The 22221-nt window shown below is 33.6% G+C and overlaps 1 protein-coding gene across 3 annotated transcripts in view; it reads right to left on the bottom strand.

The window, feature by feature from the left end:
• Positions 1–19780, bottom strand: part of tafa1a (TAFA chemokine like family member 1a) — a 68767-nt gene extending 48987 nt beyond the window's left edge. For 2 of the 3 annotated variants that reach the window (XM_051095754.1, XM_051095756.1), the window contains exons 1-2: positions 19458–19780; positions 18463–18592 (exon numbers count right to left, since the gene is read on the bottom strand). In XM_051095754.1, the coding sequence (XP_050951711.1) occupies positions 18463–18592; positions 19458–19466 (139 nt within the window). In that variant the 5' untranslated portion in view covers positions 19467–19780. The remainder of the gene's footprint in view (positions 1–18462; positions 18593–19457) is intronic. The other variant, XM_051095755.1, reaches the window with a different exon arrangement.
• Between the last annotated feature and the right edge of the window lie 2441 nt (positions 19781–22221).

Genomic DNA, 22221 nt, shown 5'->3' with positions numbered 1-22221 from the left:
TATATATATATATTATATATGTTGTACAGGTTTCTAATTCATCCCATAACAGTAGTTTGCAAATCTGCCCAGTTATACAAAGCAACACTAATATTCTGTCCACATCATCTGACCATGTTTGACTCGTATACTGATTCTCATCAGCTATTCCCAGAATGTGATACACAAATCACGGATGGGTTGTTTCCTCACACACAAATTATGCAGAAAATTTCCATGACAGGAAGGTTGAATTGTAAGCGAAACAGCGGCACACTGTCCCACACACTTGAGTCTGTTGCTCTGTCTATATTTGTTCTAATTCTGGAACTGTCAAGTTTTGTTTCACAGAATGAATACATTTAAAACTACAACAAAAAAACAATAAGGGCAATGTTGGGCTATGCATCAGCAGCTCAGTTTCTCTTCCTCCCTGCTGAATATCTGAACATCAGCCTGAACTCATCTGCAATATAGATTCTCACTTGCACACTGGAAATTGTTTGTTTTGAAACTGATGGCACAAACAAGCCTATTAAACTTCTGCCGTTTGCGAGAAATGAAATCAATTAGAGGAGATTAATGGATAGAGCAGATCAGTGTTTTACTGTGCTGTGAAGACTTTGATTACCCCAGCAAATCCCCCCTTGAAACCACAAATCATCAAACGAAGAACACAGCTTCATATCATCAGTATAGTGTAGCCATGACAACATCGGCAATATGTCACTTTACGTTCTATGCTCATTACACGATGGGAGATCTGGAGAGCATTAACACACTGAACCAGAACCAGATGACAGAGATTAAGTATGTAACGACACAACATACAGATGTAAAGTAGAAATCCTCAAATTATATCATTTCTTAGGTTTCTTTGTGACATTTAATATACAGTGTATTTGCCATATGAACAATATTCATCCATTTGTTTTTGTTTTATTGTTTTCGAAAAATAAAATTAAGTGGACTTAATTTGACTTTGTTGCCACTGATGTATAGACTCACTTCATTATGTTATGAATATAAAAAATAAAAAAAGCAAAATATTTGATTTCTTAAGTATTCACCCCTTATCCCCTCTATATATATATATATATATATATAGATAGATAGATAGATAGATAGATAGATAGATAGACAGATAGATAGATATCTGCGAGACACCTGCACCTTTGAGAGAAGATTTGTTGTCTGGCAAAACAATGACCTCAATCATAAAATGACAATGCTAATGTCCTAGAATGGTCCAGATCTCAATCCAGTTGAGAATTTTTGAGTGGGCTGAAAAAGGCTACTCACAATCTCCATGCAGCCTGTCTTGAGCAGTTGTGCAAAGAACAGTAGGGAAATTACAGTGGCCAGATCTAAATCCACATAGACTTAAGATTAGAATTGCTGCCAAAGATGGATCTACTAAATATTTGTTTTGAAGGGGTTGAATTTCTTTTGTACATGATTATTTTTTTTTTACCAATTTTTAGAATTTCTCACTTTGACATAAAATAAAAAAAGTCTGCTTATCAGTGTGTCATAAAAGCCAAAACAAATCTTCTGTGATTCAGTGTTGTAAAAAAAAATGAAACACGGAAACTGAATATTTATTTTGTGTTCAAAAACTATAATTACTTTTGACCAATTTTTAGAAATGTTTGCAGATATTTTTTGTCCTGATAATTACTCAGTCATAAGAAAAAAACATTTTTTTGTGCCTCAATGTAATAAATTTCTAAAAGCTTGAAAACTTCTTTCATAGGCAGCATCAGTGTTGGGGAAAGTTACGTTTTAAAGTAACCCATTACAATATTGCATTACTCCATTTAAAAAAAGGAATTGCATTGCTTAGTTACTTTTTTATGGAAAGTAATACATTACTTTTGTGTCACTTTTTCGTTACCTGGGCTAGGCTTGCTTATTTGGTTTTTAATAACCAAAAAACTAAAAGATACATTTTTGTCAACTATAAAGGCCTTTTTAAACCAAAAGTGAAATTAATAAGTCTGCACCAGCAGAGTTGTCAGTGAATAAACATGAAAACAAAGTAACTTACACACTAAAAAATGCTGGGTGAAGTATGGACAAACCCAGTGATTGGGTTGTTTTGACCCAGCTGTTGGGTTAAATGTTTAACCCAACCTTCTGGGAAGTTTTATTTTACTCAACTATTGTTTAAAAAATACTGTATGGCAGGCTTAAAATAAACCCAAAATAGGTTGTAAACAAAAAAAACACACACATAATTACATTTATTAATAAGAAATTTTAAATGTTTATTATTTATTTATTTATTTATTTAATAGTAAATGTTAATTTACAATTTATAAATGTTAATTTTTTTTTTATTTAAAAAAAAAAAAAAAAAAAAAAAAAGACTGAATGTTTCACTAGATATGACCCTTCTTCCTCAGCTGGGATCGTTTAGAGCCCTTTGAAGCTTCATTTAAACTACATTTTGGAAGTTCAAAATCGGGGCACCAATGAAGTCCATTATATGGAGAAAAATCCTGAAATGTTTTACTCAAAAACCATACTTTCTTCACGACTGAAGACAGAAAGACATGAACATCTTGGATGACAAGTGGGTGAGTAAATTATTTTTAAATTGTTGTTCTAAAAGTGGAGTTCTCTTTTAATTTTAAGGAAGAAATACAGTATTTTTAAACAGCAGTTCAGTGAAATAAAAGTACTCAAAAGGCTAGGTTTAACATTTAAGCCAACCACTGGGTCAAAACATCTCAATCACTGGATTTGTTCGTATTTCACACAGCACTGGGTTGTTTTTAACCCAGCATTTTGTAGTGTATATTACTTATTTAAAAAAAAGTAACATATTTTGTTAGAAATGTCATAGTAATGCATTACCTTACTAGTTATTTAGAAAAAAGTAACTTGATAATGTAACTCATATTACGTTTAATGCGTTACCCCAACACTGGGCACTAGGGTTGGGCCAATAAATGATGATCATTGGGTAATTATACTGTATATAAATTGCTGGCATCAGGGAGATGCTTGAAAAGGCATTGAAATCACATTTGAATGTGTGCCTGTTTTCGAGATTCAGGATCACAAATACTCTGTGTATAATATGGAGCGGCTGTACTTACCACACATTTCACAAGATTAGATGTTTATCAGTGGTGCTCAGGATCTGCAAATCATTCGCCATCATCCTATCACTCATCTCTCCTTATTTTGTATATGTGGTAAGTGAAATTTTATGTAGTGTAATGTAACAGGCTACCTCTAGTAAGCGGCAAACCGTGTCCCTTTAGTGCACTGTAAAAAATGCTGGTGAATTTAACAGTAAAAAACTGTAAAAATGCTACAGTAAAAACATGTTAAATGGTTAACAGTAAAAGACTGTAAAATTTACAGTGAATAACCATAAATTGACATTCCCAGAATTCCCTGTGTTACATTTTTTTTTATTTGATGTTTTTTTTGTTGAAATAACTCTTTCTTCCTAGTTTTTACTTAGTTTTGTACAATAGGGTTGTATGTTACTATCATAACTATACTATATGTTATGTATAACTAACTATATGTTATGTATCTAATGTTGTTAAATGAATGTTTATTGCATTATTTCAGTTTCATGTGTGTTACCATGATGGTGTTTAGTGATTGTGTGAATGACACTGTGCATCTGTGTTAATATTTAAAAGCTGTTTGCGATGAGCTTTCGTTCATCATGCCACTTTCTCATCACCACCTGCTTTTGGTGGTTATCAGTGTATTACAAAGGTACAAAACAGATTTCAGTACTTCAATAAGTTGGTAAATTAACATTATATCAGTTAATGAAATTACAGTATTTACCTGTAAATTTAAGTGAAAACTGTAAAATGTTAAACGTTGCTACCGTAACTTTTACAGTAAAACTCTGGTAACCACAGCTGCCGGTTTTTTACCGTACATTTTACGGATTTTTTTTTTACAGTGTGGCTCCATAGAATGCGCTTATTTGTTTTCCATGCCGAATTCGTATTCCTTTTCCGATGTCACCGTCCATCACGTTTGAGTATAAATGTTTCACTGTAGACATCGTCTGATGCCATTTTAATAGACTTCGCCCAACCCTACCGTGCACCGTGTTGTTGATATTAAGGATAGGTATGAAATATCACTTATATTATACTGACTATGCACGTTTAACCACTTGAAATGATGAAAGAGCCAATAATGTGTAAAAGTTTTGTGTTTTTAAAGAGAAGAAAAAGAAATATAAATCTGTCTCTTGGTTCAGGTAGCTCAATAGATGTCACATGTCTAGTAAAACTCATAAGGCTGATGTAATAAAGTTGATATAGGACTTCCTCGGTGCTCTGGCAAGGGTAGAATTTGGAGGTAATATGTGGTAGTGTGTGTCTGGTGGCTTCAGGTATTGTGAGGTCAGATTGGCATTCATAGAAGCGCTGTCTGGAGCGGGGAGAGAGAGAGATGGAGGGAGCGAGCGGAAGTGTGACAGAGAGCAGATGGAGGACAGCCCAGGGGCTGAGACTGTACGACTCTCCCATTGTTCCTACAGGCGAGCTGGCACTGTCAGGAAGATTGGATGGAAGCGGGAGAGATGGACGGAACGTCTCTGCTAAAATAATGTGCCTTTAGGAGCTGCATTATATAAGGCTATTAAACTGTCAGTGTGTGCTGGCGTACATACGGAAAGATAACCTTTGTTTTGCAGCAGATGAAAAACACATTCCATGTTTGTTTTGATGTAGCTACATCCATGGCCTGCATCCGTCGGTGCGTGTGGGGGGAATTATCACAGATGACTGTCTTCTCTCTTGTGCCGCCGAGATATATTTAATACAAAGAAGGACAAGCAGGATGCCGTGCCGCAGTCGAGCCCTGATTCTGTCAGAGGCACTTTGTAGGAAAGTCTTCGGGCGGCTTCGGCAGCCTAGAGCTGCAGATGGAGAACCGGCATCCGACGTCACCTCGGTTATTGAGCTTTATTGAGCCCTCCTGGAGATTTCCTCCAGAGAAACTCTAATGGCAGAGCGGAAACCAGATGACGCTTTGATTCAAAGAGATCCGGGCATGTCTTTTTTGTAGCCTGGGAAGGATTTGAAATATTGCCAGATCTCCCGCAATGAGTGCGTTAAGCTGTTAACAAAGTTAAAACGGTGTGAGTTAAAGGTTGGACTATTTGTTTGTTCAACTGTTGGCAAACAAGGAGGTCTGTGTGTGATACCTGGAGTGAGTTAACCGTTAGAATTCCCATTTATCTCAATGGCAGTTGCTCGGCTGGCATCGGGCCAGGCCTGGAAGTACGTGACCTGGAGGCTGCCATCTTCATGGGTGCTCAGTTCTGCTGCCAGGTTGTTTTGAGCCAATTAACTGAACTTAAATGGCATGTGACTAATGACTGTAGTGCCGAGAGGAAAATGATGTCATGATCGCACCGATTAGCTGATGGCAACACAAAAATGCACGTATTCCCTTCATCCTGAGCTGGGAATTTGGAGCAAAAATATATTTCTGTTTCAGTTTTAGAAGCCTCTTAAAAAGAATCAGGCTCTGGTGAAGCGTGTATAGTAATAAATGAAATGTTTGTCGTTGCTTGTAAATTTTTATTACTCACTTTAGCGCTTAATTATTTTTGAATATCTGCAGACATCTCCCTTTTCATGCTTCTTTTATACTGCAAGAAACCTTGTTAACATTATATTGATTCAGTTTAAATTAATTCTATATGCAGTAGAGGTAAATACAATTCAGTGTTTTAGGAAAAATAGATATATAGCAGACAAATGAATTTGTCTTTTTTCATATGGAAATGACAAACAGCTGCATCCGTTTGTTCATTCCAATTTATTGTCAGTGTTATCTCACTTTTTTGCTAGCAAAAAAAAAATCTGATGTATGAACCAACCTGCATTCGCATGGTATGACGTGCTCGTGGTGTGATATTTCACAATGCTTTACACCATATGCTCAGTCAGGCAGCAGTAATAAGACATTTAATATTAATTTCAATAGAGATTTCAGGAGATGTTTAACTGAGGATATCTGCACTGACAGGAGATGCTTTTAACAAAGATGACAGGACCTACATAGAACAGTTGACTACACTGCGAAAACACTAAAAAACATCCCTAAAACAAAATGTTTTTAATTGAGAGATAAAAACAGATATCAAAACTTTAATTATTAAGGCTTTTTGTTAGATTTTAATTTAATTTGCCAATTAATTTAATAAGAGATGTGTTTACTGAAAAATAAGCCATTAAAATCTTACACAGTTGTACACCTCATAAATTTATCTTGTTTTAGGGGTGTTCAGAGATTTTTAATGGAGATTCAAAAGTTTAAATTGTTAAAAAAAATTGTAAATATGAAAATAGTTATCTAACCATTACTAAAGTGAGTAGAAGTAATGAATTCCTTTAAAAAAAAAGTATGTATTTTTTTACAATATCAATGTAATCAATAGACCAGTTTTGAGTAGACTTGCAACTGCACGCGCATAGTGGTTGCAGAAAAACACTGGTAACAAGTGGAGTGAAACAGGTAAAAACCACGGAATAAGAGAAAGAAAATTGTGCCTTTTGATGCCAGAGTTAGAATGCAAATAATTTTTAGAAAAAACTGTAGTAAAAGACATCATTTGAAGCTAAATGCAGATGTTTAAACAGACAGACTATGGATGAAAACCGCTATGATTACTCTACTTTTAAAGCACAAATTTAATTTAAACAATATGTCTACATAATATTCACCTGTGCTGTTTGTAGGAGACGCATTGTATTAGCCTTACAGTTACAGCATGACATAATATATAAACCTATTACTATTAACATTTTACATAACATTTATTTATTTTATCTCACAATTATGACTTTTTTCTCGCAAAAATGCAAGTTTATATCTGCTAGTTTGGACTTTAGAACTTTTTATAATGATTTAACTCAACAATAGTGAGTTTGTCAATTCTCAGGGGAAAAAAAGCCAGAGCCGAGGAGAATTTTTTTTTTATCAGAATCGTGAGATTTAATCTTGGAATTGTGTGAATAAAATCCAAATTTTGAAATATAATCTCAAATGTACCTTTTTTTATTGTTTTATTCCATTGCTCCATAGACTGCAACTTAAAAAACTTAATAACCAGATAAGCTCCACCCACTAAAACCATCATTACTGTTTGCAAACACTGAATTGGTCTACATTCTGTTTATTAAAGGAGAAGTCCACTTCCAAAACAAAGATTCACATATAATGTACTCACCCCCTTGTCATGCAAGATGTTCATGTCTTTCTTTCTTCAGTCATAAAAAAAAATTATGTTTTTTTTAGGAAATAAAGAATATAAATTGTATTATTTTTATTAAAATAACCGATTGTTACGCTAAATAAGACCTTTCTTTCTCGGCTGGGATCGTTTACAGCTGCATTTGGGATCGTTTAAAGCTGCATTTAAACTGCATTTTGGAAGTTCAAAATCGGGGCACCATATCAGTCCATTATATGGAGAAAAATACAGAAATGTTTTCCTCAAAAAACAATTTCTTTACGACTGAAGAAAGAAAGACATGAACATCTTGCATGACAAGGGGGTGAGTACATTATATGTGAATCTTTGTTTTGGAAGTGGACTTCTCCTTTAAAGCCAAGTATGAAGCATTTTACATTTATTCCAAAATAAGTCAAAGCAGTAACAATTTAAACAATATATTTTATTTTGAACTTATGTTCAGCTATTCTTTTTAATAGTTCACTTTTAAACTATTTTAAATTTTCGGATCATCAGTCATCAAAGCTCTGTAAATATTAGTCACTGACGTGGAAATTTACTTTAAATTTCACCAAGCTGATTACTCACTAAAAACTTCCACAGATCATGTTTTCATGCCATTTTAAGTTTTATTTTGACTTAACAAAGTGGTTATATCTAAGTGTGTGAATTGTTTACTTACTTTTTTTAATTACACTTCACATTAACTCCATTAAATTGTTAATTCAGACTGATTTGAAAACAAAAGGTGGGATTTATTGCATTAACCAGTCAAATCCAATCATATCACAGTGGATGCATTGCCTCCTCTCATGTGACTTTCCCCATTCATTCTCAGTTACCCCCTACCAAACTCACCACACGCTTTAGGGTATCTGTTAAAACTCAATGGGCTCAGGGGAGGCAAGAGAGATGTGGACTCCCGCTGTAACTTTACCTGCTGGTGTAGCTGTTGGACAAGGTTTCTTTATAAAAACAAGTGATTTATACACTTCTTAATGTAATTTTTTGTAATACTGGTGTTGTTTTATTTTTTAACTATGAATTTTTTTTTCTCATCTCATATTTTTCTCAATATTTTGAGGAGGCACTGCCTCCCTTGCCTCCTCGGAGCAAATGCCCCTGATATATGTAGTCCATCACCACTTGTCTCAGCTTACATGGATGAATGGAGATGTGACGTGATGTACATCTGATGTCTTATGTGTCCATGTCTGGATGTATGTTGATACATATAGCAACGTGTCATGCATTTTCACAGCTTCATGTCCAGGAAGAGCTACATTGATCAAGAACCTAACAAGTAAAGTGAATCTGACAGGCAATCTATATTTCCCAGAAACTCTACAAGATTGATATGATATCTGCCCTCTAAAACCACAGCAAGAAGCTCATAAGTCACAGTTGTGTTGCTGTTAAAGTAAAGAAGCAGACGAACCGCAGTTATTGGATTATCCTACTGTTATTTTCAATGTAATACAGTTATCCGCCTGTCTACTATTAACACTTGCACTTTAAATCTCTGATCTACCCAGGTCGATTCCGGTGTGGTTGGTTTTATAATAGCCTACTTGTCCTTGGACTCAGCGATGGTCCCCCAGGGGCCCGAGAAGCTGTGTCTATGTTTGTTTGTAAAGGGTTGGTTCAGGTCTCGGTTTGTTAAAGATGGGTTATTTTCTACATCAGGAGAGTTCAGACTCATAACACTAAAACATGGCAGCTATGCATGCATGACAAACACAATTTGCTTAGTGCTGTTGCAGCTGTCAGTGCTGAATAAAGACCTGGTCTCATGAATCACCCATCCTCATCTGTCTGTCTGAGCCGGAGAGCAAGAACAGCCGGCAGCACATCTGTGAGAAGCGCTACACGTTCCTTTCTCTGTCTGTCTCTCCTTCTGTCTTACGCCCTGTGCTTTTCACTCTCTATCCCTTGCTTCTTACCCATCTCTACATTTAAAGTACATATAATCATCGATTTGCATCTCAGCAGCAAGTAAATCAGGACCTGCGAGCCCACAGAGCAGCCAATGTACACACATCACGCAGAGAAATTAAAGGCTTGTAGGCACTACATGCATGTGGTTCTAATGCATGTAGCTACAATAATTCAAATTCCTCAATGTGTTTTGCAGAAATGCTTGTCATGTAGAAATGTTATAATTCTTAGATAGACATAGTCATCTGCATTTGGCCTTTAAATGAATGCATTTGATTTATTAAAGCGATAAGCCATGAGCAACTAGCTTTAATAAATCAGCCACAGTACTATGATAAAAGACACCCAGGCTTAATAAACAGTATCAATTTTATAATTTTATAATAATATATATATATATATATAAAGTCTCTTGCTCTGTGCAATTCACTATCTCTCACCCATCTCTACATTTTGAAATACATATAATCATCGATTCGCATTTCAGTAGTAAGTAAATCAGGACCTGTGAGCCCACAGAGCAGCCGATGTACACACATCACATAGAAAAATGAAAACAGATGCAATCCCATGCACTGGGGGGATGTTGTTTCAATACATATAGCTGCAGTATTTCAGATTCCTTGATGTGTTTTGTAAAAATGCTTGTCAGATGTTTTGTAATTGTTAGGTAGGTATGTAGTAATCTTTATTCAGCCTTCGAATTATTGCTTTCAATTTATTTAAGCCACCAAAAAACTGTGCTTTATATGATTCTCCCTGTAAACTGTGACTCTGAGTGTCTTACAGCTTTAATAAATCAGTCACAGCTCTGTGATAAAACACCCATGCTTAATAGTATAAATGTATTTTTATTTACTGTATAATATATATCATTTTTAATATTTTGATTATATAATTATAATATATATTTAAATAAATATTTAAATTCATGTACATTTATTACCAGTTATTTAAATGAGTGTATTATTTATAGCATTATAGAACAGATGGTTCCAATCCTGGCTTCTGATTGGTCAATACATTGTTCCAGTTCCAAAGAGGGGACACTCAGCCCCTCCCATCACATTAAGGTTGTGATCCCAGTTGACCAATCACAATATAGTAACAGCTTTGACCTGTTCATCACATCACTCCACAACTCCCATAGTGGATCATTATTTTTATTGCATATCAGCGTTCTGTTTTTTTTTAATTCAGGGAGTAATATCAATAATTATTTTCTTGTTATGGCACATAAGTGAAATACTACTTTGTTTAAATTATAACTTAAACTAAAAACAATCATTTTAAATGCTTGAAGAATCTTTAGAAATTGCAACATTATAATGTACATTATGAAAATGCGTATTGTTTTCAGATTTGGAAAAGATTACATTTAACAGTGTATTTAAATGATTAGTTTTTATTCATGAACCTTATGTGAGCATTAGATGAGGAGAAAGTTAATCTAAATGTCATAAAAACAGAAGAAATAAGCATGATATTCAACACTGTTACAATATATATCCAATACTGACTGACACCAAACCATTATCTCTCACTTTAAGTGGAAGTCAAGTGTATATGTTTTAGTAAATTGATTTCCACTTGTAAAACAAACATGTTAAACGTTTAATTGTGTTTGTTATAGCTCCAAAAGCTATATATATTTTTTTTATTGAAGTGAAATTTACTATCAGTAAAAGAATCAGTTTTCTAAATGATGTAAACTAGACTGACTGCTCACTTCCACTTTAAGTTTGAGACCATATATCGTCCATTTCTGTCTTCTAGTGTAAAAATACCCTAGTGAAAAATAAATATACTAAAATGTATTTAAAATACATTTATTTTGTGCAAAGTATACTACAAATACCTTTACATATTATGTACTTAATAAAAATACCCTGCAACTGTACTTTTAGTATACCAAACTGGTATATTTAAAGTCTGCTAAATTGGAACTAATTTTGTACTTAATGCACTTTAATTGTGCATAAGTAGTACTGCGGTCCAACTAAAGAAATAGTAAAGTATATTTGATTGTGCTAAAGTGGAACTATTGCAAGTATACTTTAGGTACGCTTTAAATATTTTGCATTTAAAGACCGACATTATTTAAAGATCATACAATCCTCATCAACAGTGACATTAAAACATATTTTAGGCTTAATATTAAGAAATGTGTATTGTGGACAAGTAGTACTTCAAATAAAGTTTAATTATAATTTTATATCAGTACGTCTCGAATATGTCAGTAAATATGTTAATAGACGTGAACTATACTTTGTATAAAATAAATTAGGGCTGTCACAATTCCTCGATTCAATTCAGGTACTCGATTTAAAAAAATCCTCGGCTGCTAATTCGCCCATGTCGAGTAACCGCCAAAATACCGGAAGTGGGACATTCCATGGACATGAACCACATGGGTGGGGAATCTCAAACTCCCCGCTGCATATTGTTGTGAGTTTTGGTTTATTATAACGTTCATCTGCTCATCTGGGAACATCATTTCATCGCCATTTCATGCAGGTAATAAAGAGAATACATCAATATCTTTCTCAGTTTGCTGTTATTGCGATTTTACACATTTTGATGTCAACATATTAAAGAAATTATAGTGGCTGCAGCATTTTTGTTGTAAAAATGGCCAAATATTAGTAATTGAGTGGACATATGAATTATTTCTTAAATATTAAACAAATTAGATCGCGCTGTAAAGTTTAAAAACAATCGTCAGGCTGTTGCCGCCCTCGGCAGTCGTTTGTTATAAGGCAAAATGCACATTAGCTCTGTTACATAATACATTATGTATTTTAACAGTTTTGTACAATAAAACCATATAAATACTTGCTTGTGATACTTTATTTGAACTAATGTTATTCCATTATTGCTATTATAATTATATATCTATTTTTATTTTAAAAGGCTATTGTTTGCTTAGGTCTATTTTTATTACCACAAAAAAAAAAAAAAACAGAGAACAATCAACTGAATACTCAGTTACTAAAATAATCGTTAGTGACAGCTCTAAGATAAATGCATTTTAAATCTATTACTTTTTTTTACTAGGGTAATGTATAAAAATATAAACTAATGTTTAAAAACAAAAATGTGTCCTTAATATTTTATTGTGTGGTATCTGATTTTAAAAATCTGTGCTTTGCCTACCAGCACTTTTTAGCAATGACTGTATTGACAACGTTGCACCTCATCTCAAACCTTATTGCTTAAGTTTTGTTCATTTTTCTACCTATAGACTGTTTGCAGTTGCCAGGCAAGATTATTTTGGCCAATTAGTATGTGCAGTTTATACTGCATAATAGTCAATATTGCTTGAATCAAACATACAGTATGCTCCATAAACCTTGACCTCCAGTTAAATTCAAATACAAAGTCATGATAAAAAAACAAGCATTTTGCAATGGATGCAACTCAATTTATCAGTTTCAACACAACACTGTTTCCTATATTCGCAATTTCCTGCAGTGATCCTGGTCACTAGTCACATTGATGGGTTTAATGAAAGCAAAGGTACCGCAACAATTCATGACCTGTCAACCCTGATACTCAGAACAATCTACCAGCCTCAAAGCACTCAATACTTAAACAAATATCTTTTTGTAACACAGCACACACATGCACACACTCCCACCTCTCCAAAGCCACAATCTCATCCTGTCTTGAAAAAGCATCACAGTTTTAGCACGCACTTGTCATAACATCAAAAAAATGTCGCCATAATCACACAAGGCTAGAAAGCAGAGCAGATGTTGTCAGTTTGGCTGACCTTTAAACATTTTTTTTTCTCACATGATTGGCAGTTTGAGAGAATGTTTGCTGAGCTTGACGTTTTTACAACATGCAAATGCATTCTGGAGCTGTACAACTGGCTGATGGTTAGTGATTTTCATACACGACAAGTGATAAAAAAAAAAATGGCTGTGAAGATGCGGTTTCAGAAAACACATCTCAAATTCCTTCTTTGAAGTATTACAGAAAAATATGACCATAAATTGGTATCTTTTGGAGAAATAATCTTTTTGGAGCAGAACGGAGGTTTAAATATAAATTATTCAGTGCCTCTTTTTATACTCAGTCAAGAAACATCTAAATGCCCCAGTATTGTTCATCTTTTGAGAGAACATATGGACACTTAAACGTAATCTCTGTCCATTCATCCCATCCAGCACCAAATGTGAGTTTTATACGACGTCACCAAAGCTCATAAAAGCCCAATCTGTGCAGTTTGTTTATCTACTTTGATATTCAGATTTGGGGTTGTGGAATCCCAGTGCACTCAGTACTGGTGAGCCGATATATAGCCCTCCATTTAGGATGAATGTTTGATTGTTAAGAAACATTCTTGTGCTCTGATGAGTCTCTCAGCCGGAGCTCAGTTGTTTAAACAGGACTAGCTGTACTAACATTGCCCTATCTACATTCTGAATGGCATTGAAGCCAAATTGTTCAAATCTAAATAGTCAAAGCATTTAATGTCATCAGAGGCAAAACTCCACCGACCTTCTGCTTTGAATCAGGAGTAGCATGTACCTCTATAATTGTTCTGTAGTCTGTACAATAAAATCAATTCCAATTCAGGATCCAATCCCAGTAAAGTGCCTCTAGCAAGATTAGTTAAGGTAAGTGGTACGGTCTCAAATTGCTTTTAGCCCTTTCATTCGAAGGTGTGAGGTTACAAGAAGCATTTGTGCACTGTTTCAATTGAGGCGAACCTTAAAACCACCCCAGACCACTGAGATATTAGATAAAAGGGATTTTCTAATAGATTTACTTTCTGATAAAAATGTGTGATATCCTCTTGGTCTGATGTGTGGAAGAGAAACTGTAATTTTTTACTGTGATGGGCACAGAGTGCACAACTTCTCTCGCTCTATGTGCACTTGTGGTTTATTTGATGTCATTTGTAGTCACCACTTTATCATAAAAAAAAAAAACAACAAAAAAAAAACCTCATTGGAAATGGAAATAAAACATACATCTAACCATATAATTGTGCTTAGTTAGCACAATAGCTTATGAACGTGGAAGGAAAAAATGCTTTTGTTGCTGATATCAAAAGACGTGACTCCAATGCAAATTTATCTGTCTTTTACAGATGGTAAAAGCTAGCCAAATTAGGCAGAGTTACTTGACATGCCCTCTATGTCAAGTGCTTGACTCCTCGAAAAGCATGAAAAAGCACAATGCAAACCCCGACATCATTAAATACAGACTACAATGTGTTGTGTGCAGTGAATTATTGGCTTGCGAGAGCTTGAAACCATCAAAACAGTTCTGCTGCTGTGTTGGGGTTAAATGTCCAAATCTGGGTCCTGCAGCAACACCATGTTGCAAACCACTGTGCTAGACGTCCATCCCTTGTGTGTCTACTTTTCTAAATCAGCGTTGCACCAATGAGATTTCAATTAAGAAAAGGATTTGATGAAATTGTGTCGCACTACTTAATACACTTCCTAACAAACCAGTGATTTAAGCCTTCACCTGCAGTTAATTTTGATTGTCCGTCATGGTGGATTAACCAATGGAAGTAAACAGCAGCAAAAAGCCCCTTAAATACTCTTGTCACCATCTCTTTCATTTTTGAGCGCCATATAGAAAATTATATAAAAAATAGCTTGTGCAAGTATATACACTACCAGTCAAAAGTTTTTGATTTTTGATGTTTTTAAAGAAGTCCCTTCTGCTCACCAAACCTACATTTATTTAATTCAAAGTACAGCAAAACAGGAACATTTTGAAATATTTTTGCTATTTAAAATAACTGTTTTCTATTTGAATATATTTTAAATGTAATGTATTTGTGTGATTTCAAAGCTGAATTTTTAGCATCATTACTCCAGTCATGATCCTTCAAGAATCATTCTAATATTGTGATTTGCTGCTCAAAAAACATTTATTATTATTATTATGTTGAAAACAGCAGAGTAGAATGTTTCAGGTTTCTTTGATTAATAGAAAGTTCAGAAGAGCAGCATTTATCTGAAATAGAAATCTTTTGTAACATTATAAATGTCTTTATCATAATTTCTGATCAATTGTATCATCCTTGCTAAATAAAATAATTAATTTCTATAATTCTATAATTTATAAATGCTGATTTGAATTTCAAATTCAATTTTGAATAGATTTTGAATGGTAAAGTGTATAATGTTACTTTTTTTATTTCATATAAATGCTGATCTTTGGATCTTTCTGTTCATCAAAGAATCCTAAAAAAAAGAACTCAGCTGTTTTAAATATTGTATATAATAATAATAAAAAATCTTTCTTGAACAGCAAATCAGCATATTAGAATCATTTCTGAAGGATCATGTGACACTGAAGACTGGAGTGATGATGCTGAAAATGTAGCTTTGTCAAAAGAATAAATTACATTTTAAAATAGAAAACTATTTTACTATTTTAAATAGTAAACATATTTCAAAATTTTACTGTTTTTGCTGTACTTTGGATCCAATAAATGCAGACTTGGTGAGCAGAAGAGACTTTTTTAAAAACACTTACTGTTCAACTTTTGACTGGTATAGTATATTATATTATGCTTACATTTTACTATAAACATAAAATATCTAAATACTGTATATACTATCATATATTGTTGCTATGTAATTGTTTGTTGTTTTTCATTCAAAAGTATTAAATATTCTTTGTTGAATTATCATTTTGAATATTCTTCAGATTGGCTGCTCCCTTAATTTCTTCATAGGAAATAGAAATTGAAACCAGAAAGTTTAAAGGGGACATCGGATGCCTAGGTCTTCATTAAAAAATGTCTGCAATATGTTTTATTCGCATATAACACTGATCAAAACACATATAGGCCACATCAGATATGGTAAACGGAAACTCACATTCGTTCTTGAATCATGAGGACCAATGAGGTTTGTTCTTGCATGTCACATAAGCATGTCTGAGCTTCCATATTCAATGTGCTCTATGAGTGTGCATCGACCAATATATGTGAATGAAAGCATAAATTAGATCTGTTCATCACATAAAGTGATTGTGTCAAAAAGGATAGGACATATTAAAATAATAATATAAATATGATAACAGTATTAAAAGGATAAATAATGTTCTAAAAATATCTTTATTTGTTTGTTATAGGTTTGTGTCTTATTGATTCTTATGGATTTGCAATGACATGAGGGTGGGCCTAATGTATAATTCCAAACTGTGATGCATAATATAACATGGTATAATACATGTTAAAATGTACTGGAAATGTTCAAAAAGTACTGACACACACAGTTAAATCATTTCGATCATTTTCAATAAATGTTGAAAACCAACAAAAGCATCACTATGCACTTTTGGTTTGCATAAACATTGAAATAAAAACATTAAACATTAAACTAACAAAAAATAAACATGTTATCTACTGACATGTATTACATGTTCAAATAAAGTTTTGACCAAAATTTTTTTATAAAAGGATAAACCTCACATTTTAGCCTTTAGATAATTATATATATATGATAAGGTAATGATACTGAGTGAATGCTCCTGACACATAGTATACATCCACCAAATATTTTTACTTCAAACTCGCTAAATTCCAGTCTCAGCCCAATCAGAAGTACCAGTACTTACATTGAAACCTATACAAAGTAGCCAGAAAGAAAAAAGAAAAATGTCAGATGGATTTAGAGGCTTTTGCATCTGAAGTCTTCATATATATATATATATATATATATGTATATATATATATATATATATATATATATATATATAAGGATATATAAGGATATATATAAGGATAAGTCAGAATGATAAATTATATTTTATCTGCTCCAACCTGTTCTACATGAGCTAACAGGTTCTCTAAAAATCTCAACACTTCGGATAATGTAAACTTGTAAATCCACTGTTTGACAGAAGGTGGCGCATATGGAACAGAAATAAAGCTGTTTCTCCGGTAACCGGTGTAAACTAAGGAGCGCTGAATTTATGAGCTCAGAAAACCGGACCGAATCTCTTATCAAATCGTCCCTCCCTAACATTTTCATCTAATTTTTATTAGTTGATGAAAATGTCAATAGATTTTTGTCATCGAAATGAATTTTTGTTTTGTTATCGTCTCGTTTTCGTTGGTGAAAAAAAATTTCGTGAACGAAATTAACATTGCTAGAGATTACAGTTTATAAAATTTTAAATATGGATATTTTTCTTACACAAACGCATCACTTCGCTTCAGAAGTCTTTTATTAACCCCCCCAGAGCCGTGTGGAGTACAGTACTATTTATAATGGATGCTGTTTTTTGGGCTTTTAAAATCTTAAACCCCATTACTGTCATTATAAAGCTTGGAAGAGCCAGGACATTTTTTAATATAACTCCTATTTAATTAATCTGTAGGGCCCTATGAAATTATTTTTTTCTAAATTCCGTTTTATTTTTTTTTCAAATTCTGTTTTTTTCTGTTTTAATTTTACTGGATTCTGTTTTTTCACGTTTTACTTTTTCTCAACTCTATTTTAATGGTTAAATTAAATTTTATTAATCAAAGAGCATGTCTAATGAATTAAAACCATGAAACTTATACAATTTCACGTCAAATTAATAAAGGTTTAACAAAAATGACACGGTTAGTGCCCTATGAAATGTTTTATTTTTTCTCGCCATATGTTTTATTGTTATCAAATTCTGTGTTTTAGCATGTCTAAATTATTTGAATGCATACAAATTTATTCTTAAAATAGCTTTATGAAAGGTTTGTGTTGTGTATTTAAAATGTTCTGGTTATCAAATGAAGGCATAAAACATTAATTTCATTTATCTTTTAATTATTGAAAATTAAGCAAACTTTTTTTTTTTTTTTTTTTTTTTTTTTTGGCAAACCTAGGTAATTTACAATTAAAATTAAAACATGGAAGAAATGATGTGTTATTATACCCTAAAAATAATGTTTGGTTTATTTTAGTAGTAGTAGTAGTAGTAATATATATCTGGCACAATGTCTTGTTAAACCGTTAAACCGGACTTTTATTTTATTTTATTTTGACGGGTTGCCGTGTCTGCGTTTACAATTTCTTCATGTACATAATGCCAGTTTTCCTAAAATGGAACGGTCGCGCATACTTCAGTGTGTTTAATAAACAAAACCGCTCCTCTGCTCCATTTTCATTACTGGTTGAACTATACCTTTAAACTAGATTTAATCCAGTTATAGTTTAATCCTTCCTGATGCAGCCACTCTGAACAATGCACACCTGAACCTTTCCCTCTACAGAGATTAAACTGAGATTGAGAAACCAAGCTGATCAGACAGAAGATGGAGAGAAGGAAGGACTCACCGAGGATCTGTATGTTGGTTCCGGGCGGGGCCAGGTGCTGCTGGATGGTCTCATAGAAAGTGGCCTCACACATCAGCAGGACTGTCACACTGACCCACACCCACACCAGCCACGACATCCCAACACTCCTCTAAAGACACACAGAGAGAGAGGTCAGTAACTCACACACTCGCTTTTCATCTCTCACTTCCATTCATTCCTATTTAAGTGTTGTGAATGCTGTTAAGTGCATTCAAACCTGGCATTTCTAATTAAATTGGAAAAAGAAATGTCGTTTATGCGAGTCTGAGAGAGTCTTCCTCACACTATAAAAATGATTAGGAAATTGTAATTAAAGCAGTGTGTTTTACAAATAATTACTAAGTGTTTAGTATTTAACATTTAATTCAAAGTTGCATTCTATTTCTTTGTAACTGTTTTTAAAATGTACCAACAATTTCAGTATGAGAAATTGATTCTACACCATTTTTTATTTTTATTTTTCCAAATCTCAGATCCAATCTTGATGTAGACCGACTTGCTTTCAGCCTCTTAGTGTGTCTATTAGGCCACATTTAGAGATGAAAGTGCCAATCGGTTTCTTTTCCTCAGCCACCTGACAGTCTGCCTCCATCCTTGAGAGTCCAATTGCCTATTCATATTCAGAAATTGGAATTTTGACTAGGCAGTCACATTTTCTTCAGTTATGCACATAGCATGTACTGAAATTGAATGTCAGACTATAAAACTATAAAAACGTCTAGAGAACTTATGAAAAGAGCCAGCCATTCAGTCTCCCAGCATATGCTTCATAATGTAGGCTATAAAAATCAGTGAATGTAAGATCAGATAAAGCTATTCATGCTGATCTTTCAGTGCACTCCTTTTTCTTTACAGAAAAAAAACAGTGTTTTTCAAGCATCAAGGTAAAAACATGTTTTCTGAAAATTACTATTGCATCAGCTGCATGCTGATACTTGGTAAAGAAGAAAACAAAGCTGAAACAACTACTGTACCTGTATCATTCAGGGACAGCCGTAGGAGAACTCAACACTTTGTCCTCAATCCATCCATTGTGAGGTGTCCAGATATCCCCGCGTCCAGGTATCGTTGTCTTGTAGAAACTCTCAGTTCTTCTGTCTTCTCACTTTGAAGCCTGAAGCTGAAATCAGGGACACTGTAGGACAAACAAAGAGCGAAAGAGAGAGAGCACTATGATTTAAGCACGGCAAACCCGCTCATCTAACACTAGCATCGCCTCTTCACTCCCCTGAGCCACAGAGATGATTTTCCGCTTCACATTTAAACACAACTAAAGGGCGGTCCTCTCTCTCTTCCTCCCTCCCTCTTTCTTGCGCTCTCTCTCGCTTCGCTCTCCCATTTCATCTCTTTCTCTCTGTCTCTTTCTCTTAGTCCCTCACTCCATCTTTCTCTTTCTCCCTCCTATTGCACGTAATAATTTTTCCCGATACACGAGAGCTCCTTGCTTCAAGCTATACATGATCTCTCATCTAAAACCTGCCTTGATCCAGCAGTCACTGGAAGCTGGAAAATGATACCGGGCATTTGTATCTTAATATATCGTTCCAATGGGTTACGGTGAACTGACATTCTTCAGAAACTTTTTTTTTTTTTTTCTAGAGCAACACAAATCTCCCCTTGAGCAGCTGAGGATTCAATATTTTTTGCTCAACACGAAAACAGATTGTGGTTGTGATCTCAGTAACTCTCCGCTTTTTAAGCCCCCTCTATCCTCAGCTTGTAATTGAGCCTCAGACCTTGACAGACCTGGAGTCACTTGGTTGTCACCAACAAATTGCTTAGGCTACAGTGTTTTGCACAACAAAAACTCTGTTTTTTTTTCTTTAAAACCGAACCAGGCTACAGACAATAGACTTGTGACACAATCAGCAGGTCCTAAAAACAATCAGTTAGCTCTTTTAAAGGGACAAGCATGAAGTGCAGAAACTAGTGCAGAAAGTCTCAGTGTCAGTGATTTTTAAAATCAGTTTGAACTTTGAGATTAGAAAAAGGAGCTGAAGTAGCCTAATTTATTTAAAAGATGAGAAATCTTGAATAAAATTGTAGAACACACAAAGTTTAATATAAGCACATACTGTTTATAATTTACGGTTTATGTACACATTTTATTTTATGTATACACTGCTGTTTAAAAGTTTGGAATCAGTAAGATATTTAATGGCTGTGTTTGTATTTATCCAAAATACAGAAAAAACAGTAATATTGTGAAATGTTTCTAATATTTCAATTTCTAATATTAGTTTCCTATTTTAATACACTTCAAAATATCATTTATTTCTGTGACGCAGCACTGAATTTTAAAAAAGTTTCTTATGCTCATCAAGGCTGTATCTATTTGTTCAAAAATACAGAAAAAACTGCAATTTTGTGAAATATTATTGCAATTTAAAATAACTGTTTTTTTTTTTTTTTGGAACATGCAACACTTTTTTTCTTTGATTCTTTGATGAATAAAAAGTTTAAAAGAACAGAATAGAATAAAAATATTTTTTTTCCATTTAACAGATCCTTGCTAAATGAAAGTTCTGATTTCTTAAAAAAAAAAAAAAAAGAATGTACTGACCCCAAACTTCTGAATAGTATACTGTATACTGTAACACAAAGTTTATATTTTGAATAAACAAAGAATCCTGAAAAATTGATTATAAATCAGCATATTAGAATGATTTCTGAAGGATCATGTGACACTGAAGACTGGAGTAATGATGCTGAAAATGCTGAAAATTCAGCTTTGCTTCATAGGAATAAATTATATTTTTAAAGTATATTAAAATAGAAAATGGTTATTTTAAATTGCAATAATATTTCACAAAATTACATTTTTTTTCTGTATTTTTGATCAAATAGATACAGCCTTGATGAGCATAAAAACTTCTTTAAAAACATTAAAACTTTTTTCCCAAACTTTTGAATGGCAGTTTATAGATATAAATAAACAAATAAAATCTGCATTGTAAAAGTAAATCTGCATTGTTTATCTGTTTGATCTTTCATTAAAAAAATAAAATAATAAAATAATGAACCTTTTATTAAATTGAGACATTTGAAAGTCAGGGGACAGGGGAAACTGCAACCTCTGTTTGCCAAGATGACATCTCTGAGTCTTCTCCTGTAATGCCTGATGAGGTTGGAGATTGGAGACCATTTTTCCATGCCTTCTCTTTCGAGGTCCTTAAAATGCCGTGGTCAGTAAACCAATCATTTTAAGTCAAGTTTTTTATTTTTTTTATTTTTTAAAAAACAGTCTTTAGTTTACCCCACCAATTTTTTTATAGGGTTTTGGTTGGACTTGGATGGCCATGGCAGAACCTTCATTTCATGCTCAGTGCTTTGTGTTAATTTTAATGTTTGTTTTGGATCATTGTCCTAATGGAAGATCCAACCATAGCCCATTATAAGATTCAGTCAGGCTTTGATTTTTTTTTTTATCTGTTGAATCCATGATGCCAGGTGTATAAACAAGATGTCAAGATGTAGTATATTACATTGTTGGCTTGGGGTAATTTATTATTGCTGTTATATCCCTATTTAACCCATATTGTGTAAGCCAAAAAGCTCTCTTTTTTTTAGTTTTTTTAAATTTTATCTGACCACAGATCCCAGTCCCATTTGACGTTCCAGTAGTGTGTGGGAACTGAATGTGCAGGAGTTTGGATTTGAATGAGAGCAGAGGATTTTTTTTTCTTGAAACCCTCCCAAACAACTCGTAGTGGTTTTCTTTCTTTTCATTAAGGCTTT

This window comes from Labeo rohita, chromosome 23 (assembly GCF_022985175.1).
Source record: "Labeo rohita strain BAU-BD-2019 chromosome 23, IGBB_LRoh.1.0, whole genome shotgun sequence".
NCBI lineage: Eukaryota > Metazoa > Chordata > Actinopteri > Cypriniformes > Cyprinidae > Labeo > Labeo rohita.
This window is presented reverse-complemented; position numbering and strand designations above follow the sequence as displayed.